At 39.6% G+C, this 21,205-nt stretch overlaps 1 protein-coding gene across 1 annotated transcript in view; it reads right to left on the bottom strand.

The window, feature by feature from the left end:
* tub (TUB bipartite transcription factor) overlaps nt 1–18,633 on the bottom strand; it is a 44,439-nt gene extending 25,806 nt beyond the window's left edge. Inside the window, exons 1-4 of the mRNA XM_030725568.1 lie at nt 18,287–18,633; nt 7,104–7,155; nt 3,173–3,335; nt 1,476–1,613 (exon numbers count right to left, since the gene is read on the bottom strand). Coding sequence (XP_030581428.1) covers nt 1,476–1,613; nt 3,173–3,335; nt 7,104–7,155; nt 18,287–18,324 — 391 coding nt within the window. The 5' untranslated portion in view covers nt 18,325–18,633. The remainder of the gene's footprint in view (nt 1–1,475; nt 1,614–3,172; nt 3,336–7,103; nt 7,156–18,286) is intronic.
* Nucleotides 18,634–21,205: the final 2,572 nt, after the last annotated feature.

The raw sequence follows: 21,205 nt of genomic DNA, 5'->3' as shown, positions 1-21,205 counted from the left end.
CTGTTACAGTACTTAAACTGAATAAAATGTGTGCCATTATCTGTTCATGTGAAAGTCTAATATCATATTATACCGTTTTTAAACGTCAATAAAATATATTTCTAGTCTCTGTGATCTAGTAATTTATAATGGAGTATGACAACACTGAGTGGTACCTACTGCAGCGCAGTATCCAGACATAGAAAATTTGGGGTGGGGGAGGTATGTGCTCTACAGAGTGACCTTCTAGATCAATGGGTCCCAAAGTGTGGGCCACGGCCCACCAGGGAGCCGCGAAGGTACTGCAGGGGGCCTGCAGTAATAACATAAATTCAGGGGTTTTTTTTTGTTTGTTTGTTTGTTTGTTTTTTAAACCTTTCTTTTACCTGGTAAAATGTTTGATTTACATTTCATTTACAAACATGAAATTACTCACAAGTACGCATAGTAGTTACATATGAATTTATGAATTTATAAATGAATTTATTTATATAAAAAGAGAATTAAAACAGGTAATAGGAGGTGTTTAGTTTGTGATATTACTCAATACTCGGACCTAAATCCCCATGGGATTTTTTTTTTTGTTTTTTAAGGGGGCCGCAGCACTCTTGACTTTAAGAAAAAGTAATCAGTTCAACTTTTTTGATACAATCATGACTGAGAAATCCATATCAAACTGCAAGTAAAACACAACTACTAATCTTTGTGCAGTGATAGACATTTGAAGAACTCAAACTGAAGAAGCTCTGATCTTCCTGTAGCTTATTTTCTCATGACTGCATCATTTCTGCTTATGCTTTAAAGAATCACAGAGCGAGACAAGAAGAAGTGAGACGGGTCAATAAGCGGTGAGTTTGGTGCTACTGGCCTGGATAAGCTTTTACCCCCCGCTGAATCCAATTCACTTTATTTTCCCTGGGACAAAGTCATGTCAAAGGCATGCACCTGCTGTATTGCAGTATATCAGATGACAAACATCTCTAAAGTGAGATATTGTTGAACAAGCTATGTATTTTTTGGCAAACGCTTTAACTATTATATTGCATTGTGCTGGGTCTGCAATAATATACGGTGAAGGTTGGACAGCATGGAAGCATAAGGGAAACAATGACAGCAATGTAGCTGGAGTTTGAGAACAATTTTTGTTTTCATCTTCTAATGCATGTCTTGATTTGTGGTGTGTCAGTCTGTCATACATCAGCACAGACAACTCTGGCACCATAGCGGGGGCTAAGAGGGCAGCAACGCTTCACTCAGCTGTGCTGTTGCCAGCTGTGGCTCAAAAAATCAGTGGGGGAAATCGTATCTGAGGATGTCAAAGAGAGCTTGGATAGACTGTTGAAGCTGCTGGATAATAAGCATTTTGTCTCTTCTCTTTCACACGGGGGACTGCTTCTAATTGTTTATTTGGTCTTTAAAAATGAATGAATAAAGCCCATGTGTTTTCCACACTTTTATCTTTGATCAGGCATGTTTCTTAGCACCAGCAGACTGACCTTTGTGTTTCCCCTTTCTCTCCTTCTTTTCGCTGCCTGTCTGTGGCGTGGAACTGGCTGATGCTTTCCCCTTTTTGGCTGAGCGTGGCGGCTGTGGGTCCGACATCACCTTCACTTCTTCCTGTTCAGCTTCTTGCACTAAACACAGGGATGAGCACGACCAAAGCTCATGCAAGATTGTAATAAAATAATCTTTCACTTTAAAAATTATGCTTTAGTGTAACATACAGTGCTGTGAAAACATATTTGCCTTCCCTTCCCGATAGTTTTTTTTTTTTTTTGCATATTTGTCACATATACATCTTTTGGATCATCAAACAAATTTTCATAGTAGACCAAGATGAACTGCGCAAATACAAAATGCAGTTTTTAAATGATGATTTAATTTATTAGGAGAAAATTCCTCTCTAAATCTAATAACTGGTTGTGCCACTCTTGGCAGCAAGAACTGCAATCAAGCATTTGAGATAAGTGGCAATAAGTGTTTCACATCACTGTGGAGGAATTTTGGCCCACTCTTCTTTGCAGAATTGTTGTAATTCATTGGAGGATTTTTGAGAATTCTCAATCAGATTTAAGTCTAGACTTTGACTCGGCCATTCCAGAAGCTTCTTCTTCTTTGTCTTCTTTTTTGAGCATTCAGAGATGAACTTGCTGGTTTGTTTTGGGTCATTGTCCTGCTGCATAACCTGAGTGTGCTTAAGCTTCCGGGCACAAACTAATGGCCAAACATTTTCCTTCAGGACTTTCTGGTAGAGAGCAGAATTCACGGTTACAGCAAGTCGCCCAGGTCCTGAAGCAGCCCCAGTCCATCGCCCTACCACCAACACCATCATCATTTAAAAACTGAATGGTGTATTACACAGGTTATTTTTGTCTAATATTAAAATGTGTTTGCTGATCCTGAAACATGGAATTGTGACAAACATCCAATAAAAAAAAAAAAAAGAACGTACCATTTTTGACAAATATGATAACTGACTGTAGAGACTCATTCTTTACTCAGCGTGGGACTAACACTGGGCTGCAGTTCAGTAAGCAAACCATTTCAGGTTTACAGTGCAGAGTCTGACTAAAAATAAAAAAAGGAACAATGTCCAGCTTGGAAAAAGGGCTGACAGTGAAAGAAGGCTAGAATGTTTTATTCACTTTCTCATGGCACTGATGAGGTTATTATTCTCTTCATTTACATCAGAATATCAGATTATTGCAGAGTAACATCTTTTTCTTTTCTCTGCAGGAAATGTGACAGTTCTTGGCCTTGATCCCAGAAACTGGCCATCAAAAAAAAAAAAAAAGTTCTGTCTGGTTTCTGTGTGTAAATAAGAAGATCTCAGCAGCCCCAGGTGTAACACCCTTTCTGCTCCTATATGCTTTGATTTGCAGCATTGCAGTAGATGATGCAGTATGTTGTATTGCTTCAACATAGTCTCTAAATTAAAGCTGTAAATTTACCAAAAGTGATGCAACATTAATCAATAAAAAAAAAAAAACAAAAAAAAAAAAACGGCTACATTATTTTCATGTGTAGTTTATAGTTCTAATTGGGATGCTGGGAAAAACAAATACTCTCTCTAAATAAGAAAGGCTAATCAAACGAGCAGTGTAACATCTTTATTTCTTCTACTGATGTTTTTCTTTAGTTCTCAATTTGAGGTTTCTGAATCAATGGAGCGGCAGAGGAGTGCAAGCTTTACCATGGTAGATGGTGCTGCTGTTGCTGCTGAGGTAGGATTCCACCAGCGGAGCCTGTTCCTCGCTTTGTTTGGTCCGACGGGTCCGTGATCTCCCATCCACATTAGACTGGACCATCAGAGGCTCTTGCCGCTTCTTCTTCTGCTTCTGTTCAAGGAGCGCTCGCTGAAATTTGAAGCAACAAAAAAAATGCCCAAATGGAAAGATAATAAAGGCACAGTTTCAGCAAGTCATTCTCTTTACTGATCTATTTTCTTATATATGCCGTATTTACCCCAAAGTCATGTCTGAAAAACCCTTTATATGATATTACTGAGATCCTAGTGGTGGGTGATCGTATGGATTATGATACAAGACAGTCATCTACAATTCATTACAAAATCTGTCTAAGTAAAGAAGAAAAAAGACCCCTCCAGAGGCAAAAAGGAGGAATGATGTATTTAGTCACTCCATCATGGTCTCAGTGTGTCTGTATTATCATTCCTAGTGAAATTTAACAATGCGCCATTTCAGTTCATTAGCTCGTATTTTCTTTCCCTGCTGCCTGCCATGTTCCCCGCTGAGTTTCATATTTTTTACCGCAAGTTACTTCCCTTCACTTCACCCTCATTCACTTAATAAGCACCACCACCAGGAGTCATTAAGTAGTGACTCCAGTACTCTAAATCCATTTAGAGTACGCACACAGACATATCAATATTGTCGCCAGTGTTTCAGTAATAGCTATTATTGCCATATCAAATTTATCTGGAGATCATTTATCTGAATTTCAGGAGCTGGACCAAACCCTCCCCTTCCGGTCATACCTCTATAAAAGTCTACTTGTGCCGCACATCCATTTATTCTTGTGTCTGTTCCCCACCTTCACTCCTCTCTGGTTGTCAACCCCTCTCAAAGTCATTAGGGGGCATCTGTCAGGCCCGGGAACTCGATGAGTCCTTCCCCAAACTGCAGCCTCTGGCCTAGCTTGTTGCTTCATTATCAATAAACGTTTGTCCTTCATATTTGGGGTTGGGGTCATTGCTACTGAAATATAAATCAAAACTACCTCCGTTAGTAATTATGTAAAAATTCCGCTGCCGATTAAGAGCAAATCTGTTACATCCTGTAAAACAAGTAACATTTTCAAAAGGCAATGCTATAAACCTTTATTCCCTTCTACTTGTCAGATGTTATAGAGAATATCAAAGAGAAGGAACAATGCTGAATGTGCTGCCTAAACCACTACGACCAGAGCCTGAATAAAGCTATTCATTTGGACCAACTGTCAGCTATGTGCAAGTCTTCAAACCAGAGCTCATCAAATATTAAAACAGTTTCTATTAGTGGAAACTTCAGACTGCAGAGCGATGAATCACATGAGTTCCGTAAAGCTCACTTCTTTTCCAAGACAGTGACAGCCATACAAGCAGATACATTTAGAGAGTACATTTATTTGGCAATTAATGCTCTCACCTGTGGATAAGGCACTTGCTTGTTTTTCTTCCTTTACATGTAGCACACGGCAGGAGATAGTTCATTTCAGGTGACTTTGAACTTATTGAAATGCTCTGTGTCCCTTAAGTGTGGGACCTGCCTGCTTGCAGCAGGCAGCACAGATTCCTCCCACTCACTGGTGAATATTAGCTGCTCTATTCCCACATCGGGGCAATCTGACATCAGATGGACTTCTTTCACCCTGCTTAAACCGCATGTTTGTCCTCAGAGGTGTGTTGCCTGTTCTTTATACACGGGGTTGCGCTTGTTAACGAGATGTGTCAAACATGTCTCATCTGTGAAGAGACATGTTTGACCTCCACCTTACAACCACCGAAGAAAAATTTGTTTCTGAAGATAAAAGCATGGCCATTCCAAGGCTTCACTAGTGTCACCCACTGTAATCTTTACATAGGGAAAGCAGAAAGCAGGCTACTGAAATATGTAGATACCTAATCTACACTACACTAAATTAAAAGCCCTTGAAGAACATTTCAATTCACTGTGACAGCAACATAACGTTTACCAGAAACCTACATGCACACAGTGCCTCACACAGACTCCCATAGTCCCCTAACCGTGGAAAGACAGGGAACAAAGGAGCACACACATATTAAGTAAGCACTTAAAACCTGTGGCTATTCCATCTGGGCCTTCATTAAGTCAAAGAACATCAAGGCAAAGAGATTTATGAAAAACAACACAACATCAAAAAAAAAAAAGAAGAAGCTGAAGAAAACAACAGGCATAGCAACACTGTCATTATGTATGTGGATGGAGTGTTTGAGAAACTTAAAAGGCTTTTCTCCCAACAGACGATCCTGAAACACTCGCAGAAATTGGTTAAGCCTAAGGATAAAATGCCTAAACACAAGCTGAGCAGCATTATATATGCAGCCCAATGCACCAAAGAGTGTGCAGAAATATATACAGTGGAGACCTGCATCAAAAGGACACTGTTGAGAGCAGCAATGTACACACTCTGGACAAATAAGATGAGAGTTTGAGAGAGGAATGAAAAAAGTCACCTGTGTTAAACTGAAAGCACCGTCTTCAAATGGGGACTGTGACTTACAACAGCGCCTGTCAGCAAATTACAAAGCAGTCCTGGCAACACTACCCTGCGCACGGTTTCACCTTCATTCGCACGGTTATTTGTGTGAATTCTGTGTGAGCGACAAGTCACTGGCGGCCTTCAATGAATACCAGGAGCTACACACCGACTGCTGGCATTGAGGAAGCCTCTTGCATGAAGCGAAAGGCAAGAACCAAAAAGGAGTCCAGACGCTCGTCTCTTAACTGGATAAATGAGATTCTAGACAGACAGTCTCTGCTTGATGTTTCAGTCAATAACAGTTTGTTTAATGACGCTTACATGCCCAAAGCCAGCAAGTGAGCGACGTTAAGAATGGTATTCTTTATTCGTTCATTCATTCACTCGCACATGAATAGAAAGCCAGCTCACCAGCTTGAGCATGAAACAGACCACCTAAAGACCTACCCATTGATTAACTAGGACAAGTTTCCGCATGCTTTTGCTGCTCTGACAACAGAACGAGAATGTGTTCAAAGCACTCCACTCACATTATCCACTTCAGGAAAATAGCAGGACGTCAGAAGCAGCAGACTGCACTACACGTAGATAAGAGCTGAAAATGGCTCGACTGCAGCCCGAGTATGTTTGTTTTGTTTGGATACAGCGCTGCTGACAACAAACAGTGGCAACAGCAGCATTCGTTAGCAGGGTGTGAAATGGCCAAACATCCCTTTGACTTAAGGATCCTGAGGGGTGTACTGAGAAGCAAGTTCTTTGAGGAAGCTGGCTTTACAAAACCTAAAACCCCAGTCAGAGATAACAAGAGTATCACAAAGGTGGTTATCAAATTTCTCTGTTAACCCAGACTTTCTGCCTCAGGCTGCACGCACGCTCACATAAAAGGGGGCATTTGATGTGTCATTTTTTTTCCCCTTCTTCTGCACAAAATTGACCTACTTTGGTCAGAGACTTTATCGCACAAACCAGTGTTAGAGATCTATTAGTGGGAGGGAAAAAAAACAGCAAAGGCAACACAGGAGAGAGCAATGATGGAGAAAATTCCTAATCTTCCGAATTCACTGGTTAATATATTTGTTGTTAATATATTTGTTTTACCAATCAGTGGGCTCTCAGTGATGGGGGGGGTGGGGGTGGGGGGGTTACTTTGCACACTAGATTTCTCACACTTTAAACTTTTTCCATTTAAACCTTAAACCTCACTCATGTCGATATGCAGCTGACAAATCTGCAACAAGGTATATAATAGAATACCACTCAGAGTAATGATAAGTCCTTGCTGGCTATTTGTGGCCCCTTGATGGAGCAGCAGAAGTTAGTGTCATGAAAGATTGCCCTGTTGTAATTGATTTAGCCTTGGTGTGACTCTTATCAGTACTGTATAAAGAACAGCCAAGACTTACCTGTCTGTCCAGTTTCTGCTGGCGGAGGTTGGTGCCCTCATCATCTAAAGTGCTTTAAGAAAAGAGTAAAGAAACAGGATTGATTAAGTTAAACTGCTCTTCAGCTCTCTATTATATTTGTAATATAATAATGACAGTTACTTAAGCTGTTTCCCTAGACTTGAAAAAGAACACACATAAATACTAAATAATCTAGAGGGGTAAATAATCTAGAAGAGTTTGGTGACCTTGACCTTTGACCTTGAAAATGAAGTTATATGTTTGTTATACGCGGCAGATGACTGCCCCTCCCTGAGCCTGGTTCTGCTGGAGGTTTCTTCCTGTTAAAAGGGAGGTTTTCCTTCCCACTGTCGCCAAGTGCTTGCTCATAGGGGGTCGTTTTTGCCTGTTGGGTTTTCTCTGTATTATTGTAGGGTCTTTCCCCGCAATACAAAGTGCCTTGAGGCGACTGTTTGTTGTGATTTGGTGCTATATAAATAAAATTGAATTGAATTGAATTGAATTGAATACCCTAAGAAATATTTCCACCATCAATTTTGGTTCCAAACCTTTTGAGTTATATTGCTACAAACAGACAGACATATAGACAAACCAACCAATCAACCAGCCAACCAACCAACCAAACAAACAAACAAACAGGGTGAAATCATAACCTCCCTCCAACTATCGGTGGGCGAGGTATTTAAATACTTAAAGTATCTAGTATTGGCTTATTACCTAATATTCACTATATGCTAATGAAGCTTATTGTGGCTTTTGGAAAACAATACACACATTTCTGTCTCAAGACAGTTTGTTTTCACATTGTGAGCTATATCATCCTCACAGCTGTGATTACAACTGCACAATGAAAATACATTGAGTCATTATTCCCTGAAAAACAAAATCTAATAATCCAAATAAACAATTATTATGGTTTGGGCATCATTTACCACAGAAGGATGCAAAAATAATACATATATTTTCTGTTATAAAAACTGCAACTGCTGTAATCACTTAAAGTCGTGTGGAAAAGAAAGCTGCGACAGGACTCTATGCAGTCCTGTGAGAAACTAAGTATACTCTTAAGACTTCCATAGGAATTAAGTGGGTAAGTAGCAGGCAGGTGTTGATAATCAAATACACGGGATTAATTGATCATCAGAAAGTGTGAGCACCTCTATAAAAGCAGAAGTTTCGGCAGTTTGCTGGTTTGGAGCATTCAGCTGTGCGTGAACATAAGACTGTAATCTTCTCAGCAAATTCAACCCAAGGTCACACTGTCCAATGTGCAGACTAAATTTAAAAGTCACAAGAGCTACACCTCAGACCCCACAGGCCTCAGTTAGCATGTTAAATGTTAAATTTCATAACAGTACGATTAGAAAAATACTGAACAAGTCTGGATTGCTTGGAAGGTTTGCCAGGAGAAAGGCTCTTTTCTATAAAAAGAACATAGCAGAACAAATCACAAGAGTTCTGGAACAATCTCCTTTAGACAGACGGTACCACAGTGGAGCTGTTTGGCCATAATGCACAGCACAACGTTTGGTGAAAACTAAATACAGCACAAACACCTCATACCGACTGTCAAGTAGGGTGATAGAGCTGTGATAATGTGGGCTTGTTTTACAGCAACAGGACCTGGGCACCTTGCAGTCATTGAGTCAGCCATGAACTCCTCTGTATGCAAAAGTATTCTAGAGTCAAATGTGAAGCCAACTATCTGACAGCTAAAGCAGCAAATCTATAACAGAATGACTGAAAAAGAAAAGAATCAAGGTGCTGAAATGACCCAGTCAAAGTCCAGACCTCAGCCTGACTGAAATAGAGACAGCTGTGCATAAATTAATGTCCACAAACCTCAATGAACTGAAGCAACGTTGAAAAGAAGAGTGAGCCAAAATTCCTCCTCAATGATGTACGAGGCTGGTAAAGTCATACATAAAATGATTAAGTCAAGTTATTGCTGCTAAAGGTGGTCCTACAAGTTACTAAATCATGGGGTGCACTTAGTTTTTCATAGGACTGCATAGAGTCCTGTCAAATCTTTGTTTTTCACACGATTATATCTGCTGCATATAAATACACAACATGGACAGGGCCCAAAGGAGAATGTGTAGAGTACATCAAAACAAGGCTTCAGACAGAAAGCATAATATTGTACCATTCAGTGTCATAGCATCTTGGATAAAGATGCTTATATCCTCTGGGTGGCTCATTACAATACACAATGCAGCAGTTAAATCAGCGTATACTAAGCACTTAAATCACTTTTTAAAAAATTCCATAAAATAATAACTGTCAGGGGGGTTCTTAGAAAGACATCAGACTGCTTCTCACTGAATACAGCAGAAACATAAACAGAGGTGTCATCTGAATAACGCTGTAAGTGATGACCTAATGCTGCATTTTGATTTTCCAAGCAATGGACTGAATATAAATGGCAAAAGTCCAATATAATCTCCATAAATTTATTAGCATTTACAAAGCTTTAAACATATTGTGGCAAGAAAAGGTAACACACCGTGAGTGACTGGAGGCACATATGCTGAGCTGCTCAACTCAGTCAACAGAGAGTGAGCTCTGCTGAAGCAAACAACATTTCTGTGGATATTTTGTGAATCCGTGGCTTAAACATAAGAACACTTAAGAAACTGTATCCTTGAGCAAATGGTGAGCAGCGTCTGCCACATAACAAGCAGAAACAGACGAGTTAAGGATGGTGGGTTTTACAGGCTGTTTGAAGCATATTTATGATTTTTGCTACATAAATAAAAGTGAATTAGAAATTCCTTTAGACGCAGCATTACATGTTTACCAACTGTGGCTTAAAAGGTAGCATAAGGCAGTATATGCATTCACCTTTACATTGGCCACATTTTTTACAGTGAAGACAATCAAGCACCTCTTGCTGCATTGCCTGCTGTCCATATGCTTTAGTTTGAGCTCTGGAAATCTTGAAGCTTTACCTCAAGTTGGTTATTAACAGAATCTACCTAAATGACTTCCAATAAATTGAAAGACTCTAGTTTGTATCACCAGAAACCAGATAAAGAAGCCTCCCTATTAGCTACAGTATTTCAGTCACAGTCCAGTTGGTAAACGAGCCTTTCACCAGGGTATTGTTTTGGTTGTGCTATTATCTCTGTGCTTACTGAAATCTTTTATATCTCTCAAAAGCATTCCTGTGTCCTTTGCAGTAAAATTGGTATCTGATACAATGTAAATAGACTCTAAGGACAAAAGGAACTGAGGTTCACTGCAAGAACACACCGCACAATAACCTACACAGTCATCTGACCTCATCCTGCACCAGCAATTCTCTGCGCACGCTTTGCTGAACAGTCAGCTATCCTCAGCATGCCCGGGTTATACTGCATCTTTGCATGAACACCGCTATTCACTTGAGCAATATTTGAAATGACATAATGACATACTGCCATCTGCCTGAAGGTCAGCAAAGCTTAGACAGTCTTGGATATTGTGTTTCTCCCAAGCACAAAATACTTGCCTACATGCATAAATTTAGGTTAAAGAATATACACAGTCACTTCCAATCAATTCCACATTTGTCTGCAAATATATAAACCGCCACCAATAAGCTAATAACCTCTTACACAATTCTAAATAACCCACTTCAATCACAACCAAGCGCGTCAAATGAAAAGACTGTTGATAAGATGATAAGAAGACTGAAGCTCCCGATTAGTCTTCAGCTATTCAGCCTATTAACATTTTGCACTATAAATAGTGGGCAATACATGTCATCATTTAGAGCTTAAAGTCATGCATGGCCAAAAGTAAAAAATAATTACAGTGTAGAATGAAACAAAAACAAAGCTTGCATTAGAGAAGACAATATTTATTTGAACAATGTGTTTTACTTGAAGATTTAATCAGAACCAAAACTGATTTGAATGCTTTTAATGAGCTAATAAACTAAGTGACAAACTGTTCATATCAAACAACCAACATCTCACTGATAATGAGTGACTCGACATTTTTTAACATTCCATGCTAAGAGAAAAAAGGAGGACTGTGAGTTAAAATGAGGAGAGTATTATTACACAAGTATAATGAGGTTACACAATACTGCTGAGATACAAAAGAATGAGGTTACTTGCAATTCACCACTTTCCTATTCCTTTCCTTGATTGTCAGTATAAATAATTATCTGAATCAAAACTCTGTCATGCTGTCAATTTGATTTTAAACTGATATTTTCAAATGCAATTTTCCCTGGACATCAATGTGCAACAGCCCGTGATAAAAAAAAAAGTGGAAGCATTTGTTAAGAAATCTTTGTAAATTTATTTTAAACCAAAAGCTGAACTCTTTTATGAAAGCATGTAGACCTTTGCTTGGGTACTTTAAACTGCTGTCTTGTCAAAGAAGGGGACCAGGTCTGTGACCACATGCAGTTAGTTGCCTGTCAAAGTTCAACAAGAAACAAGACCCGAATGCAGGACTCAGAGTCAAACCAGATGAACATAAAACTAATTTTTTTAAAAATTAAGATAGGAAGGTAAAATCCACAAGGTGCAAAAATCCACAAAAGAAACCAATTTAAATCCAAGGAATTCCAAATGATGAACTGAGAGACACGAGGGAGGTTAAACAGATATGCAAAGACCATAAATACACATTTTTCTAGATTCATGACTATCCAACCAAAGCGTGTAACTGACCACAAATATTGTTGGTCTATGAGGTAATCACGCAGTTTATCTAACCGGGCTTATTTTCTGGCTAACACCATCCCCTATATGCAGCAGTGGGTTGACAGCATCAAGATATGTGCTTCTCCACAGAAGGCTCAGGGAGACCAGTCCGAACTGAGGTCAGAATGAAAGGAGAGAAGAAGAAGAGTCCTTGAGGAAAACCAGCTCCAAGTTCACCTCTTAGCACAACACTTGACCTGAAACACACAACAGGCAACAAGAGCCCAGACTTAACCACCACTGTACACCTGTAAAGAAACCTGAAGATAGCAGCGCTGATGCTCCCTATCAAATCAAGTGAGGATCCAGGTTTGCAAATCTTGTATCTTGTTGAGACCTGAAATGGTCAATGGTGCCAAATAGGGTGTCTACAAACTACTTCGTTAAGTGCTTTTCTAAAATACTGTGATGTGGATTGGTGCAGCATCAGCAGTGATGCGGTGTGTTGTGGTGAAGAAGGAGCTGAGGATGAAAGCAAAGCTGTTGATTTACTGGACGATCTGCATTCCCACCCTCACGCGGCAGAAATGAGCTTCCTCGGTAGGACGTCTGGGCTCAGTCTTAGAGATAGGGTGAAGAGCTCGATCATTCAGGAGGGGCTCGGAGTAGAGTAGCTCGGGCATCTGACCAGGATGCCTTCTGAGCGCCTCCTAGGTGAGGTGTTCCGGCCATGTCCCACTGGAAGGAGGCCAGAGCAGAACCAGGACATGCTGGTTTGGGAACGCCTTGGTGTCCCCCTGGAAGAGCTGGAGGAGGTGGCCAGGGAGAGAGAGATCTTGGCATCTCTGTGTAGACTCCTGCCCCTGTGACCCGGACCCGGTAAGCGGCAGAAGATTTGTATTTTTAATAATTCTTTTAAAAAAGAAAAAAATCCTAAAAAAAAATGTTTTCAGTTAGTAGAACCCATTAGTAGATTGCAGATCAATGTCAGAGTTAAATATATCCGTTTTAAATTATAGAATTATGTCCTTCCGATGTGACTTTTTTAAATAAAGCAAAACAAAGGTTTTACTTTTGCTGGGTACATGAAGTTACATGTTTCGTAATTTAAGCCATAAACTTAGCATTTATACAGCAATTAACTGTAGACTGCTTCATCCTGTTTTCTGTGATTCAGCAGCTTTTAATTTAAAATTTCCTTCTGTACGTGTGTTGATGTCACAGTCTGTCCATCCGTCTGTTACATAAAGGACTACGTAACTAGAGTAAACAACTGCAGATCAAGCACAGCAAAATGACAACAGATCCAATTATGAATGTATTTGTGACAATTTGTGTTCTACAAACAAAGTTACAATTTGACAGATGCCAGTATTTCTCAGTAATATTGTTAGACATTGTTTCCCATAGCCGGCTAACAGCACTTAAATTCTGTTTGACCCTTCCTTTCATTTGTGCTCTTGTAAAATATTTTTCTCTGGGATAGCCCCGAGATCAGCTTTGAATCATACATTTTTGACACGACCAGAATTTTAGGCAAATTTTAGGACATCATACACAGTGCTGTAGAAGATCAAACCCTACTCAAATTAACTTGTAACTCCTGCTGTCCTGCCTTTTGTTCTGCTCGCCAATACGCTGCCTAAACTGCATTTATTAAAGTAAATAAAATAGTAGCTCCTGTTAACAAAGCGATTGGATATTCATTTAGCACCAGCAATTAGCTGGCTGCTGTCTGTTCTACTTTGTATTAAGTCTTTGGTTATTTACCACAAGGGCTTTTAATCACTGGCGACAGACTCACTGATTGTTCCTTCAACTCTTGGATGGGCGTCTGAGAGACCTCTGACAAACATCTACGGCTCCTAATTCAAGGGCAATCAGAGATTTCCTGCAGCACAACTGAGAGAATGAGCTACAGTAGAAGAGAAAAGGATGAAAGATTGAGAGAAAAATGTATCTGCTTATAAGTGATGGATTAAAGCCCTGTTTTTTTTCCAATACTGTTATGATTGAAATGGCTTTGTTTTATAAATATAAAAATGTCCGTTTTTCACTTTATTCAAGCTGCCTTTCAGTCTCTTTTGACCTGAAGACCCCCGTACCAGAAGCAGGCTCGGTTTGTCATAGAAACGAACCAGCACCATTTTTGTGTTTTACTGAAGGATATAAAGTTTGTTGTGGTTTGTTTCTGTTGCTTCACATTTGGAAGCATTGCAGGTGAACATTTTTAGAACAGGTTACATAAAATCCGTGTTCACTCACTTACAGTTATTAGGCTGTTATGTACTCTCTGGTTAACATTTTGGATCAAGATGAAGTGAAAATGTAAATTTTTTGCTGGAGTTTCAAATTTCACTCTGGCCTTGTGATAAGGCTCAATATCGTATTCCAAAATTCTCCCAAGTGTCTGTAATGGATCTAATGGCACTGGAGGAAAAATTGGACAACTTCCTTGCAATTAGGAAAAATCAATGGTTGCCTGGTGTTTGCACAGAATTTTTTCACATTTTTTGAGTTTGCAACATTCTCAACCTCTGGGTGACCACTGACCGCAATCACTCTCAGACAGATTGGCAAAGGTTTGCAAATGACTGGCTTCTAATTTATAAACACAGACAGACTGCCAACACGTTGCAAATGATGGTTATATTTCTATATAAAAGCAAGGCTGCAGAGCACCTATGTCATTTTGCAGTTAAATTGCCATCCTGCAATCACTATTTGTGGAGGAATTTCTGAAATTCTCTCACAAATCTATGAAGTTCAGAACACTGAATGTAAGTAGTCAATGTGAATTTCTGTGTATGCGTAGCTTGACCCCATTAAATTTTAAACTGCTAGACTGACTCTGTCTTGTTGCCATTTTACCGCCATCTTCATGCACCTCTAAAGACAGAAAACGACTGCAAGTGGTCACAGACTTGGTTCCTGTTTTTTGAAGTAATAATCTCAAAGGCAACAAGATCGCAAGTTCATTGCACATGGTCCCAATAATTTTGTTTTTGCTTTGATCTCCAACCACTCTTTTCCCTAGTGTAGAAAAATCCATAGAGGACAAGGCTGTGCATTTGGGGATAACAGTACCAATAAATATGGGAATGTTTTTCCATGTTTTTCAAATTTTAAACATATGTACATTAATATGTGCATTTTTAAAATGATCAGTTTTCCTGTCAATAAAAATGAATTTGACATATACTTGACATATGCTCATTTATAAATAACGTGACACACAAATAATTGCTGTCCATCTATCTTTACATGTATTTGCATCGTTTGGTTGATTTTCACTGAAATCATTCTAAGATGTTTAGTTACAGCATTTAAAAGCAGCTGTATTTTGATTCTGTAGTCTGTGCAGGACAGAACACAGCAGGAAGGCCTTTCTGCCTGCAGCGATCAGACTTTTTAATGTTAACCACTAACCTTAATGATCAGGTGCATATAGTATTTATACTGTGTTTCTTAAAGTATTGTTTATAGTATCAGAGTTAGCTGCTGCTGTAACAAAGCAATTTCCTGCAGAGTATCAATCAAATTCTATTCTATTCTATTGTCATTTGGGTTTTTTTTTTTTTCTTGACAATTTCTAATCTCTCAAATTGCTTATTGGCAGCTTCAACAAAATCCTTTTCATCGCCCACTATGTCTTGCTGCATGAATATACAATAAAGTAATTGAGCATAAGCTGGTGTTACTTTATGAGCATGGTTGATGACCACGTAAGATCAGTCGATACATATTCGGTCCACCGATAGCTCTGTGCCACCGACTCTAGTTTAATGACACACAGATGCAATAAAAAAGCATTTACCTCCCACACTCTGTCAGACAACCAGGCAAACAAAGCACTCCATGTCTGTTGATCAAGTGTGTGAATAGGCATCGGACTGAAAGATAATGGCACGAACACATGCTTTTCTAGTGCAGGTCAAAAAGCTCATTATTATGTAGAGAGTCTGGTCATTCTTCTTCTCTAACACACCTCACACTCTACAGTGTATATTGACCAGGTAAAGCACTGACATCCAAGTTCATTCATTGTGACAAACCTGCTCAAGAAAACCTAGATAACACATTGTGATTATAAAAGCTGAAAATACTATTTTAAAACTCAGGTGCAAGAAGGCACCTCAGGATAGCTTGAAAAGAATGAAAAATTGTGCAGTTACTACTTAGATTCAAGTATGCAAAGCATTTGTTGCCTGTATTGTATTGTTTAGATTAGTTAGAACCAATTGTGACTGAATTCAAATTTCTGATATTCCCACATTTAGGTTGAAGCACAGCTGTAAAGTGCTGTTCCTAAGATTGTGGAGAGCCCGACCGATACGGAATTTCAATACTGATATTGATATCTGGTGATTTCAAAGGCTGATATCCTGAGATATCAGACAATATTTTTTTCTTTCAGACACACGCAACATAAACCGATTTCCCTAACATTTGTTATGTGTGGTTATTTTTTCACTCTGCCCGACTCTGCTCAGATCAGCTGGTTGTTGTTGAAATTGTGGCATTCCAAAGACGTCTTGCCAACAGCAAAGTTGTAGAGTCTGCCCTCTGGTGAACAAACTATGCAATGTCAACACTCATAACATGTTTTTGGAGCGTTTCCCCTTCTGCTGACTTTTTTGATTTTCATTTATCAACCATTATAACTAATACCAATAGAGCAAGGCGCTAATATCGGCCAACAAATCAGCTGGGCTTCATACCCTGGTACAGTGCCCATGAATTTTGCCATGGATTCTGATTTCCATTAAAACAATGAATTGCTTAATATCAAAAAAGTTTTTGTTTTTTTTGTTTTTTTTTAATCTATCAAACGAGGCCCTTAGCTGCTATTGAATATAGGACTGGTTGGAGAACAGAATAGAAGTCAGGAGTCCCTGATACTTTTAAAGTAGTTTTGCACACATCACCAGGATTTCAGTATGTGACAGTAATTGGCTGATGATTCTGCAGCAGCACCACTGGGCAAAACTGGAGGCAATCCATTATGGACACAAAAGTAAGCTTATTTTTCCATTTGCATGGTGCAATGCATGAAATTTGATTTGGGAGAAATTAATCTCATGAGCATTGCGCAGATACAAATTGACCTTGCAGGTGGGAATGTAAATAATAAAGCTTTTAAGTACTTTCGTAGAGTAGGACACTGTTTCTTGCTCTACTAAACCTGCTTGTTTTTGAAAAGGTCATGTAAAATGGAAATGGACTATTAACAGATTTTTGACAACATAACAATTCCTCTTTTCCTACATGAGAGGGAAAAAAACATAATCCTGATGAATAACTCCCACAGAGAAGAACTAATACAACAACAACAACCACTTCTTTGTGGATGTGTATGATTGTAAGCCATGTTCCCATTGTTTACTTATTTTCTGTGCACTGTCTATCTCTAATTTGATAACAGATCTACACAGTACAGCTGTGTCCAACCCTGCACAGAGGCCCATACATTTTTAATGTCATGAGCTTCATGAGATGAAATAAAAATATTGCTTACTGAGATGACTCCTCTAAAATGGTATACACACCAAGTAATGACTTCGGATACTTGAAAATGGTTAATATCTTGTATTTATTATTGCTGCCTAGCATTCACTAACAGCTTTTCTGGTCAACAGGTAAGGAGGTCAAAATGGAGTTAAAAAAATGAATTGATTAGTTATTCTTTGTACTGCTGTTTATTTAAGTCAGTCCATTAATTGCATTTTATTAAATGTATTAACTTAGCCATAATAGGGGGTGGGCAGCTACCTAAGGTCTGGTAAGTTTAAAATCAACTCTACAAAGGCTGCTTCCTGCTGTTGTCCTGATGCTGTCTCATTCTGAAATTTGCGGATTGCCACCGTAACTTATAGCAACCGTGAGCCAATGGCCTCAAAGCAAGCAAGGGAAACCATGGCAATGGGCATTCAATTAGAGGAAGGAGCCACCAGCTTTAGTACTACACTTGAAATGCTTATGTTGTATAACAGGAGATTTAAAGCTACAAATGGCAAGACTGTATCACCGGGATGGCTCAGTGACGCTCATACTGGCACATGCAGTAAGGATGTAGACATTCACATAAAATACACACATTCACACACAATGGCAGGAACTTCCTCGGTGACTAAAAAAGTGAAAATTATAAATGTGCAAATATACATGACATTTAAACAGAATCCAAACTAATTCGAGACAGCACTGAATCACATTACAGACAGACACCTGTGAAACAATAAGAGGTTGTTGCAGTTGACTCTCCATCTAAAAACTAAATACACACGAGTGACATTTTATTCCACTAAACCATTTTTCCCACAAATAAAAACATTAAAAACAATATTAAACCCCTGCACAAAAAAAAGAGAAACAAATCCTCATTGTGTGGTTTGCTTTAATTGTGCCAGTTTAATGTTACTGTTAATCAGTCTGATCTCAGAACTGAACACCCGCTCAAATAATCGCACATGCACACACTGCTTCAAAAGATGAATGCTGTGCCCTCTTTCCCGTGTTCTCAGGAATGTGGTACAGTACCTGTAGGGAATCCAGTCGGAGGAGTGCTTGGAGCTCATTCTGTATTTATGACTGTTGCTGTCTAACTGCAAGGCTAACGGCCTGCAACAGCACCAGTGGAAGTGGCTATGGGGTCTGAGGACAGCGATCACAGCCAGCGAGCCCACATCGTCTGTTCATCCTCTGCACACAGCCCTATATTCCCAGCCTGCCTGTGTGTTTTTTGTATGTCCTCTAGTTGTGGGGCAGCAGGTGACTAACAATCCAGTCAGACAGCCGCACTCTTCAGTCATGCAAGCTGAGCACATGAAATAGCCGTTTTCTTCTCTTCCATGTGTATGCTTCCAGTCAATGCCTCTCCTCTTCTCCTCTCCCATCCACTGCCTCTGCTCCTTCTCTGTGCTGGCTCTCTTCCCTCGCACTTACTCTGTAGGCTCTATCTAAATCTCCCTCCGTTTCTTTCCCTTTAAATCCCCCCCTCCCCTTCTTATTCTCCGTCCAAATCTCGATCTCTGCCTCTTAGCCCAATCTATCTCTCATTATCTCTCATGCAACATCACCTACGCTGGCAGTGAGTGCAAAGTCATATGCGCAAAAAGGAAGAAAGGTTATAGAGAATCCCCTTTGTCTTGCATCTTTGATGCTCCTTTAGCGCTATTTTTGTGCAGTGCCACCCCCTCGTTCTAATGCAGCCCTACACATATACACTCTCTCTCTCTCTCTCTCTCTCTTTCTGCAGACTCTCTGTATCTTTCTTGCACACTATCTGTGTTGTATGTGGCATGATAAGCAGGGATTCAGATTTTTTTTTTCTGGCCCATAATTTATTTATTCTCTCAGAGTAAGAAGCATTAGCATATGACTGTGCAGACTAGTGTTAACAGCCTTTAATTCAACACTCTCTACAGCCAGACAAAGGCACCCTGTGATAGTGCCACAGCTCTGAACCTCTCTCACACACATCTGCTTCCGCCCTCAGCCTGCAGCCCCTCACTGTCACCACACAAACACACATCACTCACTGTGTTCCCAGGGTTATTCAGGAGTCCATCTATAGACAGTTAAACCAAGCAGCTTCCTTGTTACGAATCTGGTGTAGGAATCAATTCATGTCATCTCTATCAACACGCATAAATCGTCTTTTTAGTCATGTGGAAAATCATCTGGAGCAATCCTGAGAATTATTTGGGGAAGAAAATCTATTTCCAATGGGTACAAATTAAAGCACTTCCACTGACTCCCTTCTGAACACAGGTGGAACACGCATAAACTTATGGCTGATGCGGGACTTGCATCATGTGCTGATCAGATGAGAGGCTTTGTTATATGGTAAAGCTGCAGAGCTACTATTACGGGTGTTCAAGCATCTTTCCTCAATTATTTATTGTAAGTCCAAAAGCAAACATGATGGGGAATAATGGCAGAAGAAAATGAAAAAAAAAAAAAAAGCCAACTGAGAAATAAAGACAAGCGCATGACAAAAGATGTGTTAAAAATAATTGCAACAGAATTTGGCTGCTTGAAAAATAAAAATTAATAACTTGCGCACTTAATGTCCTTTGAAGATAATTCACTGCTTGTTATTACAATATGAATTGCTGCTCATAAGTTCTCACTTTTTGCTACTGTTTGTAAGGAAAGATGGCCTCTGTGGTGATAGAAATCGAGTATGCCCTGACATAACTGAACATGAGAGTAAGTCTGAAATAAAAACGGCCAAACAATCAAAAAAAAAAAATTTTTTTTTTCTACAGGTAAACGTATAATATGGAAAGAACTGCATTTGATCCTCCTATACAGCCAGTAGCATCAAAGCCCACAGCTGCTTTTACTGAAAGCACAATGAAAAGATTGATTGTATTCTGTAATGGCATGGCCTTTCCAAAATGTCATGTTACAAAGGCAGTTCACCTTGACTGAAACATAAACAACAGGCAACAGTAAAATAAATCAGCTTTCAGAAAATTCCAAACAGATCAATCCCTCACGCAGCGTTTTTCCGACCACGCCAGAAACCACAAACGGTGTTTAAATAAATGGACAACTGGCAAGTTTTTATGAAGGCTGAGGATATAAAGGAGAATTCTGTGGCAAAGCTGGTTTCCTATTTAACACAGACACTTGTTATTTGGCCCTGGAAAAAGAGTGACACATTGCTACACCATATTGCCAAAAGTATTCGCTCACCCATCCAAATCATTGAGGTGCTCCAATCCCTTCCATAGTCACAGGTGTATGAGACCAAGCACCTAAGCATGCACCCTGCTTCTATAAACATTTGTGAAAGAATGGGTCGCTCTCAGGAGCTCAATGAATTCCAGCATGGTATCGTGATAGGATGCACCTGTGCAACAGGTCCAGTCATGAAATTTCCTCACTACTAAATATTCCACACTCAACTGTTAGTGGTATTATAACAAAGTGGAAGCAATTGGGAATGACAACAACTCAGCCATGAAGAAGTAGGCCACATAAAATCAAAGAGTTTGGTCAGCGGATGCTGAGGTGCATAATAATTCCACTACAGAAAAAGTTTCTGCAGAGTCAATTGCTACAGACCTCCAAACTTCATGTGGCCTTCATATTAGCTCCATGGCCACCAGCTGCATCCAAGCCTTACATCACCAAGCGTAATGCAAAATGTTGGATGCAGTGGTGTAAAGCACACTGTTGCCGGATTCTAGAGCAGTGGAGACGTGTTCTCTGGAGTGATGAATCACACATCTCTGTCTAGCAATCTGATGGACAAGTCTGGGTTTGGTGGTTGCCAGGAGAACAGTACTTATCTGACTGCATTGTACCAAGTGTAAAGTTTGGTGGTGGTGGTGGTGGTGGTGGGGGGGGGGATTATGGTGTGGGGTTGTTTTTCAGGAGTTGGGCTCGGCTCCTTAGTTCCAGTGAAAAGAATTCTTAATGCTTCGGCATACCAAGACATTTTGG

The sequence above is a fragment of the Archocentrus centrarchus genome, chromosome 3 (genome assembly GCF_007364275.1).
Source record: "Archocentrus centrarchus isolate MPI-CPG fArcCen1 chromosome 3, fArcCen1, whole genome shotgun sequence".
NCBI classification, from domain to species: Eukaryota; Metazoa; Chordata; class Actinopteri; order Cichliformes; family Cichlidae; genus Archocentrus; species Archocentrus centrarchus.
Note: the sequence above shows the minus strand (reverse complement) of the source record. Positions and strands in the feature narration are given on the sequence as shown.